The 26,481-nt window shown below is 36.5% G+C and overlaps 2 protein-coding genes across 4 annotated transcripts in view; one reads left to right on the forward strand and one right to left on the reverse strand.

Moving 5' to 3' along the window:
• alcama (activated leukocyte cell adhesion molecule a) overlaps positions 1 to 13,806 on the forward strand; it is a 78,436-nt gene extending 64,630 nt beyond the window's left edge. The window contains exons 6-16 of one of the 2 annotated variants that reach the window (XM_051120942.1): positions 1,313 to 1,486; positions 3,754 to 3,878; positions 4,006 to 4,138; positions 6,998 to 7,110; positions 7,193 to 7,319; positions 8,916 to 9,037; positions 10,468 to 10,597; positions 11,324 to 11,350; positions 11,583 to 11,697; positions 11,944 to 12,068; positions 13,607 to 13,806. In XM_051120942.1, coding sequence (XP_050976899.1) covers positions 1,313 to 1,486; positions 3,754 to 3,878; positions 4,006 to 4,138; positions 6,998 to 7,110; positions 7,193 to 7,319; positions 8,916 to 9,037; positions 10,468 to 10,597; positions 11,324 to 11,350; positions 11,583 to 11,697; positions 11,944 to 12,034 — 1,157 coding nt within the window. In that variant the 3' untranslated portion in view covers positions 12,035 to 12,068; positions 13,607 to 13,806. The remainder of the gene's footprint in view (positions 1 to 1,312; positions 1,487 to 3,753; positions 3,879 to 4,005; positions 4,139 to 6,997; positions 7,111 to 7,192; positions 7,320 to 8,915; positions 9,038 to 10,467; positions 10,598 to 11,323; positions 11,351 to 11,582; positions 11,698 to 11,943; positions 12,069 to 13,606) is intronic. The other variant, XM_051120943.1, reaches the window with a different exon arrangement.
• Positions 13,807 to 19,622: 5,816 nt separating this feature from the next.
• The window catches only part of cblb (Cbl proto-oncogene B, E3 ubiquitin protein ligase), an 81,930-nt gene continuing 75,071 nt past the window's right edge, over positions 19,623 to 26,481 (reverse strand). For both annotated transcript variants that reach the window (XM_051120374.1, XM_051120376.1), the window contains exons 14-19: positions 24,671 to 24,799; positions 24,525 to 24,589; positions 24,215 to 24,319; positions 22,699 to 22,857; positions 22,473 to 22,595; positions 19,623 to 21,344 (exon numbers count right to left, since the gene is read on the reverse strand). In XM_051120374.1, coding sequence (XP_050976331.1) covers positions 21,094 to 21,344; positions 22,473 to 22,595; positions 22,699 to 22,857; positions 24,215 to 24,319; positions 24,525 to 24,589; positions 24,671 to 24,799 — 832 coding nt within the window. In that variant the 3' untranslated portion in view covers positions 19,623 to 21,093. The remainder of the gene's footprint in view (positions 21,345 to 22,472; positions 22,596 to 22,698; positions 22,858 to 24,214; positions 24,320 to 24,524; positions 24,590 to 24,670; positions 24,800 to 26,481) is intronic.

Below are 26,481 nucleotides of genomic sequence, written 5' to 3' on the forward strand. Positions count from 1 at the left end.
AAAACGAGTTTTAATTCCCATTCACACCATTTATTTACCACAAAATAACGGTGAACTGTCATTGTCAGAAAGGGACATAATTTGAGCGCTGACAAGCAGAGTTAAAAGATTATACTCTTATTTAACATTCATCATTGTTTAATTATTTGTTAAAATATCTAGCCCATTAAATAAAATGATTATGTATTATATGACCAACATTAAATGTTAAAAGGTTCGTTCACCCAAAAATGAAAGTTGCGTCATTAATTACTCACCCTAATGTCATTCCAAACCTGTAAGAACTTTATCTTCAGAACACAAATTAAGATATGTTTCATGAAATGCGAGAGCTTTTTGACACTGCATAGACAGCAACACAACTGCACATTCAAGCTCTCGGATTTAATCAAAAATATCTTAATTTGTGTTCTGAAGACTAACTAAGGTCTTACAGGTTTGGAACGACATGAGGGTGAGTAATTAATAACAGAATTTTCATTTTTGGATGAACTAACACTTTAATATTTAAATTTAAAACTTTAGTAAAGTCATATTGTTCACTCCTGAATGCTAATGTCAGGAGTCCAAACCATTGATGGTAAGGTGACGAACCCCAAAATATCATTTTTAATTCATTTAGTTTCAGATGGCACTATGTTTTGTTTTAATTCTCTTAAAAATCACTTTTCTGCAATTGAGAAGGCACTTGTTTCATATAATAACTCAACAAGTATGCATAATATTTCTATCTAGTTACTACAATAAATAATGTGTTTCTACACCGGATGTGTGCAGCATGTTGCGACACAACAGAACGAGATATTGCACATATTGTAAGCATATTGGAGCTGTCTACACTGCAAGCATGTCACAGTTTTAAATGACAGACACCCGGTACCTATTTTTGATATGCTGCCGAACTACTTCTGCCACCTTTTTTCCCCATCTGTCTAAAATAAAGAAGATTAATTTACAAAAAGCATGAACTGATTGCTATGAAATACATTTAACATATTTTCATTTTCTCAGCTTGTGGTCTCAGGCTGACAAGTTTAATTTCTAACCATATGTACTGTATGCAGTTTGGTTATTCTAAAAAAAAAAAAAAAAAAAAAAAACAATTCAAGGAAATAAAGGAAACTTACCCTTTTAAATGTGGCGGAAGACTCAAGCTCGCTGCTGATTGGTTTGTGGATAGTCAACATTCTCAGAGTGTTGACAGACGCAAGCTGTCGTAATGTGGTTTCAGGCACTTCCAGTGTGTACAAAGTGTGACAGTTACTGCGTTAGCCAGCTCTAATGACTGATGTGTGTTTGTGTGTGACTGCAGCGATCATTATCACATCTACTATCACCAAGGAGCCAGGCACAGGTCTGTCCAGCACCTCTTCCAGTCTGCAGTACACAGCCAGGAAAGAGGATGTAGAATCAAAATTCACCTGCACGGCAAAGCATGTGACGGGACCAGATCAACTTTCAGCACCCGAGACCTTCCCAATTCATTGTAAGTAACTACATTGCAGCTAACTACTTACTAAACAGTACATTTGTGACACAAATTTTGGTTTGTAAGATTTTTCTGTTTTGTTCACCAAGGCTGCAGTTGTTTGATCAAAATACAGCAAAGACACAATATTGTAAAATATTATTACTATCTAAAATAACTCTACTATTTTTAAAAATGTAATTTATTCCTGTAATGGCAAAGCTGAATTTTCAGCATCATTACTCTAGTCTTCAGTGTCACATGATCCTTCAGAAATCATTTGTTTGGTGATCAAGAAACATTTCTTATTTTCAGTGTTCAGAACAGATGCTTAATATTCTTGTGAAAACTAAGATAGGATTCTTTGATGAATGGACAATAAAAGCATTTATTTGAAGTAGAAATCTTTTGGAACATTATAAATGTCTTTACTGTCACTTTTGATCAATTTAATGTGTCCTTGCTCAATGAAAGTATACATTTCTTTCAGCAGCAACAAAAATAAATAAATAAATAAATCTTACTGATCCCTAACTTTTGAATGGTTTGTTTTTATCATATGTTATTATTATTATTATTATTAAATTAATTACATTATATATACACTGCTGTTCAAACGTTTGGGATCAGTAAGATTTTTAATGTTTTTAAAGAAGTTTCTTATGCTCATCAAAGTGCCATTTACTTGATCAAAAATACAGACAAAAGTAAAATTAAGAAATATTATTGTCATTTAAAATAACAGTTTTCTATTTTAATACACTTTAAAAATATAATTTATTTTTGTGATGCAAAGCTGAATTTTCAGCAGCCATACTCCAGTCCTTCAGAAATCATTCTAATATTCTGATTTATTAATGTTGGAAACACTTTTCAATATTTTTTTATATTTTTTTTGATTCTTTGAATAAAAAGTTTAGAAGAACAGCATTTATTCAAAATATATCTCACAATATAAGTCTTTATTATAATTTTTTTAAGCAATTTAACACATCCTTGCTGAATAAAAGTATCAATTTCTTTCAAGCAAAGAACGAAAGAAAATATGTACTGACCCCAAACTTTGAACAGTAGTGTATATTGTTACAAAAGATTTCATTTTTAAACAAACGCTGTTCTTTTTAATGTTTTATTCATCAAATAATCCTGAAAAAAAGTATCACAGGTTCCAAGAAAATGTGTATATATATTTATATATTAAGCAGCACAACTGTTTTTAACACTGATATAAATCAGCATATTAAAATAATTGCATCACAGGAATAAATTACATTTTAAAGTATATTAAATTAGAAAACCAGTATTTTAAATAGTAATAATATTTCACAATATTACTGTTTTTTCTGTAGTTTTAACTAAATAAATGCAGCCTTGATTAGCAGAAAAGACTTCTTTAAAAAACATTAAAAATGTTACTGATCCCAAACTTCTGAATGGCAGTGTAGCAATTTAGCATTTTTTTGTTTGTTTGGGGTTTTTTTGCATTTATGTACAGTACCAGTATGTACCAGTATTTTGTGTCATCTAATTTATAATTACATTGTACTTAGTCCTTTTAAATCACTAAATTCAATTCAGGTAAAGTGTCTATTATTGTGCCAGTGGGTTCAGGTTACTGTTCTTTCCATGGCTACTTGTACACAAACCAGCACCCCCTAGGGGCGAATTTGCCACATTAGCCCAAAGAGGAAAACGAATTGGGTTGGTAGTCAAGTGCTGGGGCTTTTGTCTCTTCCTGAGATAATGTTTTGATGTGACACATGCTGTGCCTAGCGCTTTGATGCTTTATTTGTTTGATTTTACAGCTGGTTTGAGGGATTCGTGTTCACGGGTCCCTGCGTATCTGTACATCGCCTAGTACATGAAGCCATCTCTTGAGTCCTGAACCTTGAATTGAAGGTCTCAGCTGGTAGCCAGGCTCAATTCGATGTTTTTTTTTTCTAGGTCTTGTCAGGCATAATGCCGGCAACCAAGTCAGCTGTAGTGTCTCTCTTTCTCTTATCTGAATGCTGAGAGGTTTGTTCAGTGCCTCAGGGTGAAGATGTGATGTGAAATTCTCTGTGGCTGCTGGGCGAGAAAACGAGGGCGAGAATGAGAGACTGCAAATGGTTGTGGAAATGAAGGCGTTTAAGCCCCTTGGGGTCCGCAGAATGGCGCGGCATCTTAGAGAATGTTTTTTTAGTTGCTTGCTACATGATGATATGAAAAGTCACACCGCATCCATGCAATGACAGCCATCTTCCTCAGGCGCTCTAATGTTTGTTTTCTCTTTTTTTCTCTTGAAGACCCTACTGAGAAGGTGAATCTACAGGTTGTTTCTCAGAGCCCCATTAGGGAAGGTGATGATGTGACACTGAAATGCCAGGCAGATGGAAACCCCCCTCCTACCAGCTTCAACTTCAACATTAAGGTGAGAGATCGCCGGCCGTGTCCAAGGCAACCACGCCGGCCTTTCATCTCCAGGGTCCTGCTGTCTGCCCTGTATCCTTCTCTACAGGTTAATTATACCAGCTCCATCTTTCTCTTGGCCTCTTTAGGGCAAGAAGGTCACTGTGACGGACAAGGATGTCTACACTCTGACTAGCGTTACCCGAGCGGACAGTGGCGTGTACAAGTGCTCCCTGCTTGACAATGCTGCGATGGAGTCCACTCAGAACGTCACAGTGAGCTGTGAGTAGATGAATGATGCACTCTTCTTCTCTTTCTCTCTCTCATCTCTCCCTAAGGGCACCTGCACAATAGAGAAAGAACTGATGGAGCATTTGACAGATGTGGAAAGATATTTTTAGATTTTGGAAAGAGACAAGTCAGTTTAAAATCAAGCGGTAATACAGAGACTTGGATTTACAAATGCATTCTATGCAAATCTGTTGATCATAATAGCAAGTTTCTAAACATTTGGTCATATGACGAGGAATAACTTTCAAAAACTTTTCACAAATATGGCAGAAATAGTACAAGAGGCATGCTTTTTTTAAATTCCTGTAATGCCCCTCCCCACTAATCAAAGTACTATAATATAATATAATATAATATAATATAGTAATGCACTACTAACAATATATTCATATATATATATAAATAAATTATATATAATGAAAAAGATAAATAAAATAAATGTAATTTAAATGTAAAAATAAAATTAAATAATATAATAATGCACCATTAATATCCTTTTTTAAAAAAAAATATGTATATATATATATATATATATATATATATATATATACACTACCGTTCAAAAGTTTGGGGTCAGTAAGACTTGTAATAGTCTTTAAAGAAGTCTCTTATGCTCATCAAGGCTGCATTTATTTGATTAAAAATACAGAAAAAAAACAGTAATATTGCAAAATGTTTTTACAATATAAAATAATGTTTTTTATTTTAACATACTTTAAAATAGAATTTATTCCTGTGATGAAATGCTGAATTTTTATCAGCTGTTACTCCAGTCTTAAGTGTCACATGATCCTTCAGAAATCATTCTAATATGCGGATTTATTATTAGAATGATCAATGTTGGATAATATCAACAGTTGTGCTGCCAAATATTTTTTGGAACCTGTGATTTTTTTTTTCAGGATTCTTTCATGAATAACAAGTTTAAAAAGTACAGTGTTTATTCAAAATATAAATATTTTATAACAATGTAAATTATTTATTATTAACTTTTAATAAACTTTTAATTATTAACTTAATAGATCCTTGGTGAATAAAAGTAAAAAAAAAAAAAAAAAAAAAAAAAAAAAAAGAAACAATAAAAATGTACTGACCCCAAACTTTTGAACGGTAGTGTATATATATATGTATATATTTTTTTACCTTAATCAGAATAATACCACATCAAACTTTTAGTAGTTCCCTAAGTTCAAGGTTTATGTAATAATATAATATAATATAATATAATATAATACAATACAATACAATAAAATACAATACAATATAATACAATACTGCATTATCATTCATTCTGAAAACTTTTGTGATTTTGGCTAATCATGATTGCATATTACCGTGTTAACCTAAAACAAGTGCAAGGTTTACGAATTATTACATTATATTATATTATATTATAATATAGTATAGTATAGTATAGTATATTATGAAAACTTTTTGTTCCATGTATCTGCCTCCATATGCATTTAAAATGCTTAACTTTGAAGCACTGTAATTTCCCTAATAAGAGCTTTTAACATGGAAATATTTTGCCCAGTGTTATAATTTATTTACTCAATCTGGCAACCGACACATGCTTTCGGCATTGAGAAAAAAGTGCAAGGTTTGCTGAAAACACGCTTAACATGAACATTGATGTTTAGCAATATCTACTGCGATATTATGCTTGAAGAATCATCTAAAACAGCCAGACCAGCCTGCATTCATTCATGATGCACTATAGATTGTGTTGTTCTTTCAGCAACATGCTGTCCTACTAGGCAATGAACTGTAATAAATTCAAATCCAAAACATGTATTCTCAACTAAATGGCACACACATTTTTGCTAGCCTGCTGCAAATTACCATCCAACCTGCTAGCATACTGTTTGGATTTATGGATCATGAATAAATGCAAATGCATTGAAATTCTAGCCTTGAAAAAAATATATATCACAAGCATTTTCTGGGAAAAATATTACCCATTCACTATATTTCAGTTTCATTTTACCAGTTTTCATACATGTGGAATGTGTTAATATAAATAAGAAACTCACCAGGGAAGTAGAGAAGGAAAAATAAACCACTTAAAGCTCTACTCAAGTTTTTGGAAAACCTGATAAAAAATGGCCTACCTTTTTTACAGCACAGACCCATCAGTTATAGGTACACCTAAGCATCATTTATTTGATTTTTGGGCTTGAAAGATACAGAGTGTAATATCTAAAAACATTAGCTTAGACAAACCCAGTGTTACTATAGAGTCAAGCCTGAATAAACAGACTCAGCCGTCGAACAGATGAGCAGCCAGCCGGAGTTCACCAAACTCTTCCTTTCCAATTAATTCCTTCCTTTATAGTACAAATGAATGCAAGAGCGAAATGTTAATCAAATCTATCTTCAGCAGGATTAGCAAAGGGGGCGGGACAGCAGGCAGACAGCTTAATTAGGAGTTTTTGACTGGAGTTGAAGCTGCTACGCTCTCCAGCTCGCTGATAAGCTCACACACTCTGGCCTTTCAATAATTCTCATTGAGGTGAGAGTGTGTGTGTCTGTTCAGCTCAAAAGGCCTGATGATCTCCATAATGTGGATTTAGTGACGCTTCGGTTTGGAGACTCATGTATTTCACGGCGTCTGTGTGGCGCCATTTCAAAGCTGGTGGCATCTCAGCTGTCCATGTGAAGACAGAAAACAATTGCTCAGGCAAGAATAAGGGGGTGTGCGAGGAGGGCTCCGAGTTGGCGAAGAAATGTGACGTGTTTTCAGCCTCCTCAGTCGTTAAATTATTTTTAGGACAGGTGTACAAAAAAGCAGCCTGCAGTGGACTGATACACGCTTGTCATCTCCTCTTACTTTCGGTCTTTCTCTTTCAGTTCTGGATGTAAGCCTCACTCCTACAGGCAAGGTGTTAAAGAAACACGGGGAAAACTTGGTGGTGGCGTTGGATAAGAACGCCTCTGCTGAAGCAAAAGTGACATGGACTAAGGTAAGAGATTGCAGGGAATCTAACAGATCTGGGTTAGGTTAATTTAGTCATGCTAAACTAACAAGTCTTTTAATTGCAACAGGATAACCGTAAACTAGACAAACAGCCTGATTTCTCGACGGTGACGTATAGTGATGCAGGCCTGTATGTGTGTGAGGTGTCCATTGAAGGAATCAAACGCAGTTTGTCCTTTGAGCTTACTGTAGAAGGTAGGACTTGACTTATTGTACACACTTATGATATTTTTATTAATAGGGATGTAACGATGCACCCCGAGCCGACTGAAACCGGGTGAGATGTTAAACGAAATGCAATACAAATGGGTAGTAGTTTATACGAATGTATCTCTGAGCAGAACTGACTGTCTTGAGAAGTTTAGATGGCGTTTTCTTTTCATCTTGCTGCTGTGTAATGCATATTAAAGTAGTATTAATAATCACAGCGCTGCTGTTCCATACACACCACCTGCTGTCAGAGAATAAATTTGTGTTCTCATTCAGTCCGTCTGCTGTTTTTGTTTTGTGCAGGCATGTTTTACGTAGTGTAGTTTTTACAAAAACTAAAAGTCAAACCATTGTGTTTTTGTTTCAAATTTTGAAATAATACAGTCTAATTTAGTTCTGCTCATGTTGCATGTATGCAGCATCTTTGTTTGGAAAATGATTAAATTACAGTGGTTGCCTCTAATTTTAAATGGAAAGAACACAAGTTAAGCCATAGTTTGTTCTAGTTATAATTTAGTTCTGTTTTTTGACACATTTCACAAAGAAATGTGCAGCATTTTGTCTAAGCAATAATAAAAAGAATAACTTATTTATAATTTATTTAATTTTGTTAAAAAAAAACAATGAATCATATCACATTGTAAGTGGAGTGAATCATTACATCCCTATTTATTAATATATGTATATGTATATATAACACACTTTTTATTTTTTATTTTATACGCTACCAGTCAGAAGTTTTTGAACAGTAAGATTTTTAATGTTTTTTAAAGTCTCTTCTGCTCACGAAGGCTGCATTTATTTGATCCAAAATATAGCAAAAGTAGTAATATTGTCAAATATTTTTACTCTTTAAAATAACTGCTTTCTATTTGAATCTATTTTAAAATGTATTTTATTCCTGTTATCAAAGCTACATTTTCAGCATCATTACTCCAGTCTTCAGTGTCACATTATCCTTCAGAAATCATTCTAATATGCTGATTTGGTGCTCGAAAAACATGTAGTATTATTATTATTATTATTATTATTATTATTATTATCAATGTTTAAAACAATTGAGTACATTTTTTCAGGGAAGATAGAAATGAATACTTTTATTTCGTAAGGATGCTTTAAATTGATCAAAAGTGATGATAAAGACATTTATATTTCTACAAAAGATGTAAAAGCTGTTCTTCTGAACTTTCTATTCATCAAAGAAACCTGAAAAAATTCTACTCAGCTGTTTTCAACATAATAATAATAATAAATGTTTTTTGAGCAGCAGATCAGAATATTAGAATGATTTCTGAAGGATCATGTAACTGGAGTAATGTTGCTAAAAATGTAGCTTTGAAATCACAGGAATAAATTGGATTTTAAAATATATTCAAATAGAAAACAGTTATTTTAAATAGTAAAAATATTTTCAGTTTTTGCTGTAGTTTGGATCAAATGAATGCAGGCTTGGTGAGCAGAAGAGACTTATTTTAAAAACATTAAACATCTTACTGTTCAAAAACTTTTGACTGATAGTGTGTGTGTGTCTGTATATATGATGTAAACTGTATGAAAGCATAACTACGATATTTTCTCCAGGTCATCCCAAAATCACAAGTCTGACAAAGCATCGCAGTAGTGACAGCAAACACAAAGTCTTGATGTGCGAGGCAGAAGGTTCACCTAAACCTGAAGTGCAGTGGAATGTCAACGGAACTAACGTGAGTCACTGCCACTGTCACACTGAATATAAATGTGAATCTCATCTGATTTGTTCATCATGTTTTAGACATGACTGTCGTCCCAAAAGAACCCTGCATCTTGTACGTTTTTATGCAAGAAGGAAAGATGCCCAGATATTTCACTCGACTGCGGTCTAGACAAGATGAAAGGTGCACAGGTGTTTGAAGTCACAGGTTTTCAGCACCCAGAAGAGATGAGCCAACTTTCAATTTACGTTAAAAAGGGAACAGTTGTCCTGGGACAGAAATGTCTGGAATCACACACAAAGAATTATTATTCGTCCCGTGTTCCACAGACTGGCGGCTCTGGTATTTGGTTGCGAGCGACTTTGCCTTTGTTTCTAGCTTTTTTTGTTTTGACAAGAAGCGAATTTCCACAGAGGCACGTCTCGCCGATCTCCCAAACACCTCTGAGCCCTTGACGACTCTCCTTGAGGTTGCCTCACCAATTCCACTTATTGTGAGACTACAGCCAGGACGTGAAAACAGGACAGTGAGGGCAGGGATGCCAAAGAAGGACACCAAAAAATAGCCTGTGTTTGTTACCCCAGATATCCCAGACATAGGTGTGTCCCTTGAGTCACAGTGTTTGGGTTTGATACAGAGCAGTCTGACCAGCATTCGTCTTTCTCTTTCACCAAGCTCACCTTGATACAAATACTCACGTAGTTAGCTCTCACGGGTCTAGACGGTCTTGGTGGATGAATTTCAAATAAAAATGAGTGTAGATTTGGTCTTTTATGTTGGTCTGCTTCCAGCAGAGCTATAAAGTCACACCCTGTGTGTACGGCGTGTACTTTGCCTCCTGTAAAACACAAGACATGTGAGTTAGCCTTGTTAGTGAGGCTTACAATCTGAGGCTTTAATCATTATCAAATTTTTTGAATAGAAATGTGTTTTAATAATAATAAACTTGTGTTTATATGAAATACAAAATACATTATTTACTTTTAATTTGGACTTAAATGTGTCTTAATAGCTGCTTATTTCTGGGATATTTTGCTGTGTGATCCTATGGAGAGCAGTGCTGGTATCAGTAGCTAACTCACACTGAGCTCTGAGGGGTTCAGCCCTCGCTGTCTGCCTTAATGACACAGATATTGAAGTGTGTTTGTGATGGAGACTCATTTAGTGCCTGTGTGATTACTGACAAACATTACACTGGTGTGTGTGTGTTTTCTGTGAGACTTTCCATTAGCGCTGGGTGTGGTGCCAACTATATGATAATAAAGGAGCTAAGGATCATTAGCACCCTCTAGTGTTGAGGTGTATTGAATAGCGCCTGAAGCAAAGAAGTTTGATAATAAAACCAACTTTATTCTTGCTGAGTCTTGCTTGTTTGGATGTGTATATACGAAACGAAAACGGTTTTAAAAAGTAATAAAAAATGTTATATTGTTGTCCTGCAGGATGAAACGTCATATGTCAACGGGAAGGCCACATACAAACTGACCGTAGTGCCCAGTAAGAACCTCACCGTCAGCTGCCAGGTGACTAATAAACTGGGAACTGACACGAGGGAGATCAGCGTTTTTTCTCGTAAGTACTAAACGCACCAAAGGGGTTTCCCGCTGTGAGGAGCGCTTACTAACCACTCAATCGACCCTTTTTAAAAAGGCTCATATTATAGGGCTGTCAAGAACATATAATCAGACGCAAACACTGAGATTGCTTCTTTATCTGAACAATGGAAATAGGTAAAACATACTTAGCTTAGCATTAATGAGGTGTATTTTGCTCTTTTACATTTTTAATGGCACGGATAACACTAGTTTGACAGCCCTGATATGTACATGCCATATCTAACATCTCTTAAGTGCATGTGAGGAGACTGGTTGAAAGCTAGCATGTTTCACAGTTTTGCTTGATGCACCATTTAAATGCAGGGTGATTTAGTGGCCTTTTACTATATTATTAGTGTGAACACTGGAAAGACAGGGCTGGCTGCTCTCTCTCAGGTCCTGTTGTTCACTCACAGGGCGCTGTCTTTCTCTCTTGGTTCTCGCTTTGGCTCGGGTTTTGTTTGTCTGTGTCAGGGTGCTTGGACTGCTGTCCCTTTTCCTCCTCTCTTTTTCTGACTGCTATTGCATGTTTGCGGTCATCTTTCTTACTAGAATCTGATTGGACAACACTTATTCTGATTTAAATCAGTTTTGCATTAAACCACAGTTGGGTGGTGGCTTTTCTTCTCACCAAATTTGTCATAAATGCCAGTTTGGTTTCATTTTGCACCCAAAGTTAATTTGATTTTATATCTGATTTCAGTATTTGAGGAGGACACGAAAAAACCAGGTAAGACCATCTGATTTCATTCATTTGAATTTCACTTAAAACAAAGTTAAAATCATGAGTCGGAGGGTGTCAAGCATCCTGACATCATGCAAACTTGTGCCTTCTTTTAGCGGACTTCTTAAGTAGCAGGATTCTGTCACTCATTTTTGATTTCAAAGGATTGCCTTTCCCTATCAGGAGTCATAATGCTTTAGAAGAATTCATTAAGTGTTTATCTGCCATTCGCATTTAGAAAAAAACGAAGACGGCGCGGAGCAGGCCAAAGTAATTGTGGGAGTCGTGGTTGGACTCCTCCTAGCTGCTGCTTTGGTGGGACTCATCTACTGGCTGTACATCAAGAAAACAAGGTAAGATGCAACATGACATGTGAAAAATAAGTCGAGTATGAAAAAGCAGAGTATATTTCATCTCCGTTTAAATTACAACCTGCACGGATGAAGTACGTATGATTGCAGTCGAAGTCACAGTATCTGTTGTTATACATCATCTTGATTTGTTCAGATTGACAAGAGAAGCGAGCCAGCCAGAAATGGTCTAGCCGCGAGAGTTTGAAATGTGCTGAAAGATTAATCAAGGTAAAATTGTCCTGTTAGACAAGGCAGCTGGAAGACCGGAGAGAAGGAGACAGGCACTTCAGAGGAGAGTAAGAAACTGGAGGAGAACAATCATAAAGCAGATGTCTAAAAGAGAAGAGAGCCGTCAAAAAGGAACGAAGAAGGTGAGGAGATTTTTCTCGTGCAATTGTACAATTTCAAAGCACAGGGCATGGTGAAAAATTCACACCTGCCAAAACTGGGTGATACATATATTTATTTTTAAATAAAAATGCAGAAAGAACTGTAGTATTGTGAAATGTTATTGCAGTTTTAAAACAACAGTTTTTATTTTAATATACTTTAAAGTAGAATTTATTCCTGTGATGCAAAGCTGAAGTTTTAGCATCACTGCTCCAGTCTTCAGTGTCACATGATCCTTCAGAAATCATTCTAATACGCTGATTTATTATTGGCGTGGAAAACTATTATTTTTTTTTTTTGCGATTAATTCGATTTTTAAATTTAAATTTTATGTTTTATATATATTATATATATAATATAGATAAAAATATCTATATATATATATAATTTGACTGGGAAAATGGCCACAGAAGAGAGCTATTTCTTAAATGAAAAAGTAGCTTTATTTATCTGTTAGTTTAACACGTTAACTTAATTAGTTATGAAAAAATAACACGATTAAAATATTTTAACGCAATGTTAACACGCTTAATGTGATTTTATACAACAGTTCAGTAAATAAGAAGTTGATATTGTTATATTTTAAACACTATGTTATGTGTTTTTGCTTAATTTTGCAGAGAACATAGTACCTTTGAAGCCATAGCAGAATTGTTGCAGCGGTGTTTAGTTTCTGAATGAATCAGACATTTGAATGAATCAAATGAGTGAATGACTCATAATTACACTTTCTCATTTAACACAAAAATAGCTTTAAATAATCTTTTGTGGCCATTTTCATAGTCAAATTTATTTAGTGATTAAATCTAAACATCATGTAATTAATTAGATAAAAAAATTTAATTGACTGACAGCCCTTACACGCACTATATACACTAGTATGTAAATTAAATTAAAATTAAATTAAAAATGTGATGTTTTATTAATATTATTTTTAAATATTTTGTATATATGTATATAAATGTTCTAAAAAGGTATTAACATAAAATGAAAAAAAATCTATATAAATATAAAAATTCTATGTAAATTCTAATATAAAAAAAAACTTTAATGGTCATTAATGTATGGAAATAATCAGTTTAATTATTATTATTTTACTTTACTAATATTGGTCACAAATATTGCAGATTATTTTTACTCACAGTATACAAGTAAAGCCAGTTTCCAATTCTCACAAATAGGTGAGGAACATTGTGACCTTTCTGATCTTAATGTTCTCATTTTGGTGGCTTCATTTCTACCACCAAATGGAGAACTCGGAAAAAACAGGTACATTTTGTACTAGGTAAAAGACGGTAAAACGTGAGTCAAGACCGACGTTTTCTGTTGTGCATGTCTTTCATCTACATCACACACATCACTTAGACTATCATTATTACAATGTAATGTAAACAATGTAGCTAATAAAGGTAATGGCCAGCTGCTGACTAGTTTGTATTTGGCTTTGAATTAAGTGCAATATTGAGTATGCCAACTCTCAGGCAATTTTTTTTCTTCATTGTTTGTGTTTGTGTGCCAGATATGAACCAGGAAAGAGGCCTTGTCACACTGAATGTGCAGTACTACACACTTCAATCATCTAATTCCAGACATCTGATTGGACGGCGACGCCTCCTCCAGGCTGCTCGTGTGCATCACGAATCACAGAATGTTTCCAGAATATTTCCTACTCTAAACAAACTGTTTACTAAAAAAAAAAAGGAAAAAAAAAAAAGAAAATCCCCCACCACGATTCAAAAGTGTAAAAGAAACCACTTGTGTTGTAAATTTAGTCTGCACTGAGGACTGCATTTACTTTTGATTCTTTTTGGTGTTCCCGGTGAATGTTCTCGTTTTATGCGCATTGCTGATATGGTGGGCACAGCTGTTTTGTTCCCCCTCTAGTTAAAAAAAAAATGTAAATTCGCTGTACACTTTTTAGGCCTGTGTAAATAAGGGGAATACATTCACTCAAGTTGGGATTATTGAAAAAAAAAAAGGATAATAATGGATTTTGGGACTATATATTGATATTGCACAGTCCTCATCGACAAAACTCCTAAGATCGCGGTCGGATGCTGGAAGAACGATGACTTCACTGCTGTTACACATCTGTTTGCTCATGTTTTATTTATTGGTACCTCTCTACGTCACTGCCCCTATGACATTCATGTTATTTCTTCTAGTTCGAAAAGTGGCTAAGTAGTGAAAACGGGTTTAGAAATTTAGCATAGCTAGGGAGATTTTCTGCTACACCCAGTGGCCTTCAGGTTGCATGATGTCATAGTTGTAGGCTCTGAACTCAGAACACAGCCTGCTAGAGTTTAACATAGCGACATAGATGTGACTCGCATATAGTATAAATAAGCAAACATCCGCTCTCGGTTTCAGACTGGGTGGTAGCGACCTTGCATGCAGAGCCTTTATTTTTCGGTAGGAAGTAAATATTAAAGAATAGCCCCATTATTCTGCCTTAACAGAAAGAGTCAGTATTGAAAGGCAAACTTGAGTCAGTATGTTAATGTGAAACCTCACTGTATAGCCTTTCAGTTTTGCACTTCCCTCAGACTACAAAAACTGCATCTTTTTTGTTTTTACACATCCATGTTTGTCAGGTTGATGTCCGACACTGTAGTCTTTAAGGATGGGTACCGTTTATCGTGGTCTGAAGAAGCTGTAAATATGTTTGAATGTCTTGCTTGTGTTTGGATATTTATAACGTGTGAGAAATGCAAGATTAGCTGTGCTTCTGCTTAGTCACTAAGGAGACCCTTTTTATTTAAAATGTAATCTCACTTTGTCACGCATATTTAACTTTCACTTTTTGTTTAGTCTCCACAAACGAGTGTTTTGAATGTTCATGTTTAGCGTAACCGTCTCGCATATTTTGAACCATCAGGTCAGCAGTGAAACCAAAGAGGGTAACCGCAAAAAGAAGGCCATAAAGTATTGTAAATACTGACTTTTGTTTTTGTACTTTTGTTGACAATAAAAGTGTACATTTTGAAGAAAGTTTCTGGGTTTTACAATGAATAAAGGACAACTATTATGCCCCTTTTACAAGATGTAATATTGGTCTTGGGTGTCCCCAGAATATGTCTGTTAAGTTTCAGCTTAAAATACCTCACAGATCATTTATTATAACATGTGGAAAATATCATTTTTGGGGCGTGTCTTAAAAAAACATTTTGGTGTATCACTTTAAATGCAAATGAGCTGCAGATTCCCGCCCCATCTTCAGAAGAGGGTTTAAACGTATACATCTCTGCTTTGCATGCCTACAGCAATAAACAGTAAGTATAAGCAACATGACTGATAGCGAAAAAACTGGTGTTCAGCGGTACACATGGGAAGTCAATCACCAAATGTGGGGCGAAACAGCGCTATGCCGGTACATTCACACGGGTCGTCGGGGACGTCAACTCTTGACGGAGGGCGTGGCTGAAGCGTGGCGCTAACGCGACCGTCATAGTGACGACAGCCAATCACATTACTTTTCTGGTGTTGCATGAACGCCATTTGCTTGCGTCTGCGCTAGTATATTTGCATACGACGATCTGATTGGCTCAGGCTTCAGCCTATTGTAATTGACTTGCATTTCAAAACTAAACATTATACATTAAACATTGTTTGTAGTTGATCTCAAATAAAATAAGGGGTGCAGGGGAAGGGTTTTACGCTATGGCTTTGTTTTAAGCAACGGGGGCGTCCCGGGGCTTGAAATTCGCAGGGTAAGAGGGGGTAGTGACGCTGGATGTAACTAAAAAGGTCCAATTTTCAGGTGAGGTCCGGTTAGGGAGTTGCAGAACGGCCCGACGATCTCATATCACATAAACTTTTTATCCGCCACGCTATTTAGCGCCAATCCCGCTGTGCAGTCAATTTCACTGGTTAGGGTAAGGTCTGGGGTAGGTTAAGGGGTTAGCATTTGTGTAGCATAGTGTAGGAAATCAACACTGTGATCGACAACCAATAAAATCTTTCAAATTAGCTGTGGGGCGGAGATTGCATTGAAGTGGATTGGGGGGGAAATTGCGCATGCGTGTCACGTGCCTGTCTGTCAAAGTGAAGAAGCCACGCCCTATTTCGGAGCTCCCGCCCACATTTGGAGATCTCCAGGCTGCAGTTATACCCAAGCGGCAACCTCCCGGTCTCCCTCTTGAAACTGCAATTCATCGACTGGCCGCTAGAGACAGGCTGCAAAAGGGAATCAATCCCATAGACTCCCCATTTGTTAAAATGCCCAACTTCACAGCAGAAAAAAATATGTTTACAGCCTGGTTCAATAAGTGGTTTTGGTCTATATAGCTAATTTTGCCCTTCATGTCAACTGTGAGGGGGGGTGAATTTTTTTTTTTTATAACTCATCCGTTTAATTTATATTAAGCCTTAAAGTTCTGCATATTTTAGGGCGTGGCCATTTGAGTGACAGGTGGATTGCGGCTGCTGTCACCACCATCGCGCTAGGCGGGCGTGATTTCAGCAACCAGCTCCACCCACGTCCCGTCTATTTGCCCATTTTCGATTATCCAAAAGTGACGTGCAGTGACGCGATTCCAAGATGGCGACGGCCGACTCCCGCCCACTAAGAGCTTCAAAAATGCTCTTCAGAAACCTACGGGTGACGTCACGGAAACTATGTCCATATTTTTTTTTAACAGTCTAAGGTTATACCCCTCTCTGCACAGGAAGGACACGTTTGCTAGCGCCACAAACTGACAGCGCAAATAAAAATCTTACCAGCTGGCGCTGATGAGTTAAAATACTTCGTTAACGCACACAACCTTAGCTAAGCACTTTAACCACATGACATTCACGAAGTAGTCTGGAGTGAAATGATTTGTGCAGAAATAAACATATTTAGGTAGATTCTGAGGCGAATTACCTTTAAAAATAGCATTAATCCTCTGCGTCCTCAGTGGCTCAGATGTTGGGAAAAAATGAAGACTTTTCTGTTCAGTCTTACATCCAAACACAGAACACCGGGATTGCTTGAGACACTGTTGACGGTACATCTGCTCGACCGCGGAGAAAATGGAGTACAGCGTCGGAAATACAACTTGCTGAGGGCGGAAACTGTGGTAACACAGGACTGTCAGTGGCGGGCGCGGGCGAAGCCTAAACAGTGTGACGCAATGAGACTGGTTTGGTAAGGAAGATAAAAAAAAAAAAAAAAAAAAAAAAATGAATGAGTGGATTTTTATCACTGTAAGGTGGTTGTATTCACACACTGCCAACACATTTATTAGGGATGGGCGGATCGATCCTGAAATATCGATACTTTCGAAACTGACGTTGTATCGAAAGGATCGATCCTCACATAAAATATCGATTCTAAAGTACATTTTTAACCATTAATTTTATTTATTTAACAAGAAGTTTGGTGCATAAAATAAGCCTCTAAGAGGAACAATAGACTATTATCGATTTATTGTGTGGGATACAACTATTTCTCCTGCTCATCGGGACACACACAAATGCTGTAAGACAGAACCAATCAATCACAGATAGCGTTCGCTACTGACGCTTCATTCAACATTGATAATAATCAGAAATGATGTTTCTTCCTCTTGTTCTCATAGCACTGAAATAATAAAGCATTATTAAAATAAAAAAAAAAAAAGATGTTTCTTGAGTAGCATGTAAGTATATTAGAATGATTTCTGAAGGATCATGTGACACCGAAGACTGGAGTAATGGTGTTGAAAATTCAGCTTTGATCACAGATGCTTTTTGAATTACATTTTTCAAAATATATTAAAATAGAAAATAGTTATTTTAACTGTTCATTTTCCCAATCTTGCTGTTTTTACTGTTTTTTGTTGTTGTTGTTGTTGTTGTTGTTGTTGTTGTTCAAATAAGTGCAGCCTTGGTTTGCATGGTTAAAGACACATTGCAAAATCGTACTGACCTCAAACTTTTGAACAGTATAGTGTACATTAAATATTTATTTTAATTAGGCTAGTTTGTGTAAGAAAATTTATTTAAACTGGTTGTTATATCCTGTAATTGTTGTCTTTAAGAAACAATTTGTAGTAACAACAAATTTACCATGGTTAACACTCTCTGTTTTGGCTTGCTTCCTTTTACCATGGTTAACACTACAGGAACATTATTTCAACCATAATATTTGTAGCAAAAACAATGGTAATAATAATTAATACTACTACTACTACTACTAATAATAATTATTATTATTATTATTATTATTATTATTATACATTTTAGTACTTATGTAATACCATGGTTGTTTTTCATCAGGTACCCTCCAAGGTACACCTTTGTACCTAATCTACCCTTAATGCGTGTGTATATGGTACTAGTATGCTCCCTGGCTTTTAGGGGTAAAAAAAAGGTGCACCTTTGAGGTTACTGCCCAGTAAAGAGCTAAAATACAAAATTTTACTATATTTTATTTCTAACAGTGTTAAAAAACAAAACAAACAAACAAACAAACAAACAAAAAAAAAAAACGCTTATGAAATGTTTAAAACACATGACTTTCAAATATAATGTTATGTAAGTATAATTACTGGTTTTATTCTTTTAATAATTTAAAAGATCAGTTTAGTTTAGAGGTATCAGTATCGGTATTGATATCGACGATACTTGGCTTGAAAATATCGGTATCGGATCGAAAATAAAATAGGAGGTATCGCCCATCCTTAATTTATGTCCTAACACCATGTAAAATGGATTTTGCATAATAGACCAAGTTTGCAAATAATGATGACATATTTGGTGGGCGGAGCCTATTCTGATGGCAGGAAATGACCGTTTTCAAGTAGCAGGCTATGCAATCAATGGGAAAAAAGAAAAATATTTCAAAATTCTCACTTTATTCTCAATTCTGTTACTCAATTCAATTCTGTTACTCAATTCAATTACTTCTCGCAATTCTGAGATTATATCTCACATTTCTGATAAGAAAAATAAACTTGTTTTCTCTCTTTTCCCCTGGGCTCAGAATCATGACTTTATATACCACACTTATGCCATATTTTTTTCCCTCAGAACCGACAAACTCGCAATTGTTGAGTTAAATTGAGTTACAAAGTCCACACTAGGAGATATAAACTTGCACTTGTGAGGAAAACTCAGAAATGCAAGATAAAATAGGTGAATATTATACAAAATGTTACAGGTTTAAATAGTATTTCATGCTGCAACTGTAGTGCTAATACAATATGTCCCTTATGAACAGAATATGTGAATATTATATAGACCTATTGTTTAAATTAAATTTACGCTTTTAAAGTAGGGTAATTACAGCAGCTTTCATCCATAGTCTGTCCGTTTAAACGTCTGTGTTTGGTTTCAAATGTCGTCTTTGGTGACAGTATTCTATAAAAAATGATTTGGATTCCAATTCTGACATCCAAAGGCACAACAATACATTTTTCTCTTATTCCACAGATTTATTATCCATTTTCCTGTACTTGTTACCAGTGTTTTTCTGCCACCAGAATGCACGCACAGCTCCAAGTGATGTAACTGTGATGTCTACTCCAAATTGGTCTATAGCTGCCCTTAAAAAATAAAAACACACCCAAAGATGATGTTAATACTGGCTTTTATAAAACATTTTTTCTCCACAAGAACAGATCACGGGTTACCAACATTACTGAAAGAAGAAAATAATAAATCTCAGAGAAAACTTTTAACAAAGTATAAATTAATTGCACACATCACTGCTTTTAAATGATCCACAAGGCATTTTCCAACAAACTAAAATCTCTCGTAAAAAGAAGAGGGGAAATGAACAGAAACCGTTCCCCCTTTGTGAACCTGTCGAAGGCCACGTCCTCTTCCGCTGGAGGGTCCACTCAGTTCTCAGACGTTCAAGTGTAAGATGGAGAGCGAGACCAGTGCAAAAATGAAGTTTCAAGTTCAAGAGAAAACCTGACAGGGAGGAATGACAAACAGCCAGTTGGGGGAAAGAAAAGAAGTCAAAGCGGTCCTGCTTCCATTCCCGGAATTCCCGAAAGGCCTTGAGTGAAATGGTCGCTGGAGTTTTCTTCAGTTTACAGGCATCACTATTACGTCAAATTCAATTTGACGCCACTAAAATGACTCGTAGATGATATTCCGCATGTTTTTGGTTTGTTTGCCAGGTGCTTACACAAACGGCTCACATCCAGTTCTTATTTTTTGCATATCGTGTCAGTGCAAGTGGTCTAACCGAAAAAGAATGTAAGGAGAAGGTTTAAGTGACTTCCTCCAGCACCGCACTAATTTTAAAATAAATAAAGGAACTGGGGGCATTCGGGTTTGTTTTATTCACGAGTTGACAGGCCCTATTTACACAAGATGAAACAACCATATTAGCCCTTGCTTGCGAACGCTGGAATGCACGCAGTTGTCAAAGGCGTCCGTTAAGAGTTGATAAAAGCGGCTAACTGAAAGAACTGTGAACCTGATATTCAATGTCTGTTCTTTTTCTGCCTCAAACGTTCTGATCTGGTTTGTCGTGTTCAAGGTGAATTAATGAGATTAAGGAGAAACGGTCACACCGAGAGCCATTACTGTAAAATTCATGAAACCCAAGAGGCCAGGAACGAGCGGCTGGACGTGTGTATGCGGCAGCAGCAGTGGCAGGAAAGGCAAGAACTGCCTGGAGACACTGGCAACACAAACAGAAGCGCTCAGAGCTGCTCTCATTTCCATCCAGCCAATTTGAGAGAAATACAAACGTCACTGCTTTGAAGGACGCAGCAAGTCCACTCTAAAACGTGGACGTCACCTCCAAATATGAAAGATTCTTAAACGTCCCGAGCTGTTATGACGACGACCTGAGCGCTGCAGATAAGCCACGTCACTGTAAACACAAGGCGCTTTTTTGTTTTTTGTGTTTTTTTTGTTTTTTTTCACAGGATCCCATCGTTACAAACGCAACACTCTATTAGGCTCCTTTTGGCGAAAAAGCGCACGTTTTTGTCTCATTTGCTGTATGTGCTAAGCGAAGTCAGCCTGCGGTTTGTACGCTCAGAGACAGTCGTTATTAGTTCAAAATCGCTTCGGCGCAGACTACAGGCCCTGCCTGGGGGCGACTAGCGCGAACTCCCGCAAAATGTTCCGTGCCACGTCCACTTTGTTTTGCGCAATCATCAGCGCTCGTTTCACGTCTTCAAACGAGTAGCCCTCCCCCATCAGCTTGGCGATCTTGGCGTCGACGTTCTCCCGGGACGATTCGTGCGGTCTCCTGTGGATATCTGGTGGGATGATCCTGGGAAGTGGTTTTGGAGGTCTCTCAGGTGCCCTGAAGCAATCTCCGGCCACTGTAAACAGGAAACAAAGAGCGTTTAGGCAAAATGGGCCATTGAGAGTGGATGGTAGCAGGCCGACTAAAAAGACTCTGAACACATTAAAAACCCATTATGGGCTAATAATTAATAATTCATAGAGCGCATTCATCTTGATGGCTAATGGCTTCATTTAATAAACCTGCACGGCTATTATGTATTCAGAACAACACACCGCTCACAGCTGTTTTATCAGGATATTACGCGTATATTTTTGGCTTAGGTTTTTTTCTGATCATTAATAATACATTAACTTTTTAAGCATAAGGTATAAGAGGCTTGGCTATATTGTGAATATAATAATAAATACACACTTTCTTATACTGCATTTATTTGATCCAAAATAGTAAAAACAGCAATATTGTTAAATTAATGTTTATATTATAAAATGTATTGTAAAATGTAATTTATGCTGTGATGGCAAAGCAGCCATTATTCCAATCTTCAATGTCACATGATCTTTCAGAAATCATACTAATATGCTGATTTGCTGCTCAATAAACATTTCTTATTCTAAACGTTAAAAAGAGTTGCACTGCTTAGAATTCATTTTTTCATTTGTTTTTGTTTTTTTGTGTGGGAAATATTTTTTTTATATTTGTTGATAAATAGAAAGTAGATCAATAGAAAAGAACAGCATGTACTTAAAATTGAAATCTTTTGTAATAATATTATAAACATTTTTACTGTCAATTTTGTTCAGTTTAATGCATCGTTGCTAAAAATAAAAAATAGCCTTAAACCTTTGAATAACAGTGTATAGATTTTATTTTAGTTTTTTTAAAATAAAAAAATATTTAATAAATATTTAATAAATGGATAATAAATGTTTTTTTAAGCAGCAAATCAGAATATTAGAATGATTTCTGAAGGATCATGTGACTGGAATAATGAGGCTAAAAATTCAGCTTTGAAATCACAGAAATAAATTACATTTTAAAATATATTAAAAAAGAAAAAAGTTATTTTAAACTGTAAAAATATTTCAAAATTGTACTGTTTTTGCTGTACTTTGGATCAAATAAGTGCAGGCTTGGTGAGCAAACTTCTTTAAAAAACATTAAAAATCTTTTGACATATATTAAGGTCACAAACTGTTGGTACCTGAGGTTGGCGGCAGTTGATCGTAGTCTTGTGGAGCTTTGAATGGCGTCTTCATATTGTCTCCGGTTTGTCTCCTCACAGGAGGATTGGGAGGCGAGTTATTTAATTGTTCTATGAAAGTGTCTGTGAATCACACCAAAGATCAGATACCAGTACAACCCAAATTAAAGCAGTATTTGATATTTATACTACTTTAATAGTCACAGATAAGTGTGATTGGCCTCACCGGGGCTGAGCAGGAAGTGATCGTGTCCAGACGAGGGGCGGGCAGGTCTGGGATAGGGTGAGGAGGGGGAGGGTTCTGTAAAACTGTTCCTGATAGGGGGAGGAGGAGGAGGAGGCTGGGTTGGAGGAAGAGAGTTGAACGGGTCTTCCATTGGAGACGCTGGAAGAACAGAAAGACATTAAGTTATGCCTTAAGCAATCCCTCCTCTCACCAACAGATGGAGCTAAAATATCACTCAGGCATGCTCTGAATCTAAATGACGTGTTTATTCAATTGCTAAGACACATTTTATGAAGAACACTGGCTACACTGGTCATACCCAATTGTTCAGACATCACACTTTTTTAATATTGTTTTTAATGTATTTTTGATCAAACAAATGCAGGCTTGATGAGCAGTACAGACTTTAAAAAGCAGTTTTGGAACAGTAGTATAAATTGCTTAAAGGGATAGTTCACCCAAAAGTGAAAATTACACTTACTTAGTCACCCTCAAGCCATTATAGGTGTATATGACGTTCTTCTTTCAGACGAATGCAATCAGAGTTATATTAAAAAATGTCTTGGCTCTTCCAAAGCTTATAATAGCAGTAAATGGGTGTTGAGATTTTGAAGCCCAAAAAACTGCATCAATCCATCATAAAAAGTACTCCACACAGCTCTGGGGGGTTAATAAAGGACTTCCGAAGTGAATCGATGCATTTGTGTAAGAAAAATATCCATATTTAAAACTTCTGCACGTGCACGAGAAAGTGGCGTTCCAGCGAACCTACATCCACAGTTAGCGGAAGCTAGAGTTTACAGTTGACACTTTAAGTTTTAAATATGGATATTTTTCTTACAAAAACAATCGATTTGCTTCAGAAGGCCTTTATTAACCCCCCAGAGCTATTGGAGTACTTTTTATGATGGATGGACTCACTTTTTTGGACTTCAAAATCTCAACACCCATTCACTGCCATTATAAAGCTTGGAAACACCAGGATACTTTTAATATATCTCCGACTGTATTCGTCTGAAAGAAGAAAGTCATATACACCTAGAATGACTTGAGGGTGAGTAAATCATGGAGTAATTTTCATTTTTGGGTGAACTTTAATTAAAGATTTAATTAAATTTAATTTAAAGATTCTTTTTGGGATATCAGTCTAATTTTAGTGTCTAAGCAATTGAGAAAAAGTGCAATATGTCACACCTTAAAGGTGGTATGATTATTAATTAAAATAAAAAGCTATTTAATATATTCAAGACTTAAAGAGTTGTCAAAGATTTATGGAAGTGAAAATGAATAAATGTAAAAAAAAAAAAAAAGTGTCAAAAGTTACAAAGCACCACACAAACACTCCACATCATACATTTCTTATAATTTAAGCTAATAATAATATTTAGCAACTCAGTAATAAATAATGACTGCGTTGTGATGCACAGCTCATTTTGTGTTATGTAGTCTAATAGCAATAGCAAAACAAACCAACAAATCAAATAAACAGCATTAAACAGTCTGCGCCATTGGCTACCTTGAGGGGGCAGTAGAATGTCATAGTCTGAGGGTGTCCTGTTGTGGAGGGGGCACTGTGTGGTGTGAGCCACACCCGAAATCAAAGAACCAGAGTCAAACCCACCTAAGGGACACAACACAGAGTTATACTGGCCTCAGAAACATAAACCACCATGGGCCACCACATAAACCAACGTATACTTTAGTCCCTGATGCTACAAACACACACAATCTCTCACAATCACACAAAAAGATGGTCATACAGAAAGTGAAAATGACAGATGAGAGACAGTGCATGTGTATTTGTGTATACGTGTGTGTTCTCTCACCATGCTCTGGAGGTTTAGGCTTCTTTATGTCTGTTGAGAGATCCGACGAGCCATTTTCCAAAGCCCTTTATAGAGAGAAAACACATTTAAATGCAGGGAAGCACATTAAAACAGTCATTGTTTTAGTATCATATGCGTGTGTTTACCTGTTGGGGATGCGGAAGGGGATGCACACGGGCGGCTGTGTGATGCAAACGGGATGTGATGAGGGAATCTGATACTCGTCCTCCACTCTGTCTGTCAGACTCCGGTGGCTTGTGAAGGGGTTGGTGTGTCTGCAGATCACAAAAAAACTCATTTCATAACAGAGAATCAGAACCATGCAATCCCATGATGCTTCAGGCATCAGATCGGCCACAGACCGGGTTGTCAGACCACACTGACACCATTTAGCCCTACATAGCACGTTGCTATGCGGTTGGTAACTGGTTCAGAGTGTTTTTAGCATGTTGTTATGGGGGTTGGTAAGTGTTTTTTAAACTTTATGGCATTCTGGTCTTTATATAGACTTGTTCCCCCATTCATTCAGTCTGTGGGAGTTTTTCACCCATTTTATCGTAAATCTAACCGCTTAGAAAAGTAAAAGCAGACCTTTCATCAACAACAGAATGATTTGAGACATCATTCATGTTTGTAGCATGGAAAACTTGAAACATAGTTGAACAACTCCCAAATCCAAATTACTACATTAGCAAATGCTCAAATAAACCGCCTTGTGTGCTTCCAAATTACAGAAAAGTGTGGAATAACCACATGTAAATATTTACATAGATGACAGCATTGTAACTGACGCCACAGCACTCAGAAAAAAGCTCTTTGACGGCAGATTTGGACGATGTTCTCTGCCTTCATGCTGACTCACTGAAATGAACGCTCCGCAGTGTGTGAGCCGATCGCTGTGAGATTAGCCAGTTTAATCACGTAATGCTCTAAGAGTCACAGACTGGGCTGAAGTAGGCAAAGACGGCCAATATTTAAACAGGTCGGAGTAAGGTTAACTAGCTCTGGCTGAGATACGACCGGCGGTTTTCCAATCAAGTCTGTGCTGCTACTGCGATGCGCCATTAGAGGGCACTTTTGGCATTCCTTGTCCCTGTGATGATGAAGAGATTCATTAAACGTCTTTTTCAAGTATTTCTAAGTGCTCCTTGTTTCCAAGACATCAAGAGAGTGTTTGTAGATGTACATTTGCCAAGTATTTAAAGAGAAGCCAACCAAAGCAGTGTGAAAACACCTGTGAGAGAGAGAGAGAGATGACAGGTTCACATGTTTTGCTTTCTTTGAGGAGGTGGAAAATGCTCTCAGCAGTTCCAAGACGTTGGTGTGTATGTTTATGTACAGCAAACGTATGCTGCTAAGTGTGATGCTCATCACAAAGAACCCAGTGTGCCCCGAAGCCAGCAGAAAAGCCTTACTATACTTACTAACAATACAATGAGCTCAGCCTCTATAAACGCATCACCGACTACTGACGCAGCTCTATGGACAGCTACAACACATAGACACACAACACTATTCTTCTGCGCTCTAAACAACAACCATTGTGGTTCCAAAGCATCTCAGTTTCATTTGTCATAGCGGTGACAGAAACACAGTTTTTCTTGTAGTAGGAACTGCTGAGAGGAGCACAACAGTGTTGCATGAATGAAGCCATTAACATTGACAACCAAACCAATGACTAGGGTTAGGGAGCTATGGGGTTATAGTAACGGTATTTGCGAAGGCATTTGGAGTGTTTCTAGAACACTTTATCAACTGTATATCAACATACTAAAAGCCGCTTTTTAGAAACTACAGTGCCTTGCAAAAGTATTCATACCCCTTCAGTTGTTTTTTTTTGTTTGTTTTTTTTACGTTTTATGTTGCAGCCTTATGTTAAACTGCTTTAAAAATGTTTTTCCATATCGATCTACACTCCATGTAACAAATTTGCAAATGTATTAGAAATAAAAACCTG

Source organism: Labeo rohita, chromosome 10, assembly GCF_022985175.1.
Source record: "Labeo rohita strain BAU-BD-2019 chromosome 10, IGBB_LRoh.1.0, whole genome shotgun sequence".
Lineage (NCBI taxonomy): Eukaryota > Metazoa > Chordata > Actinopteri > Cypriniformes > Cyprinidae > Labeo > Labeo rohita.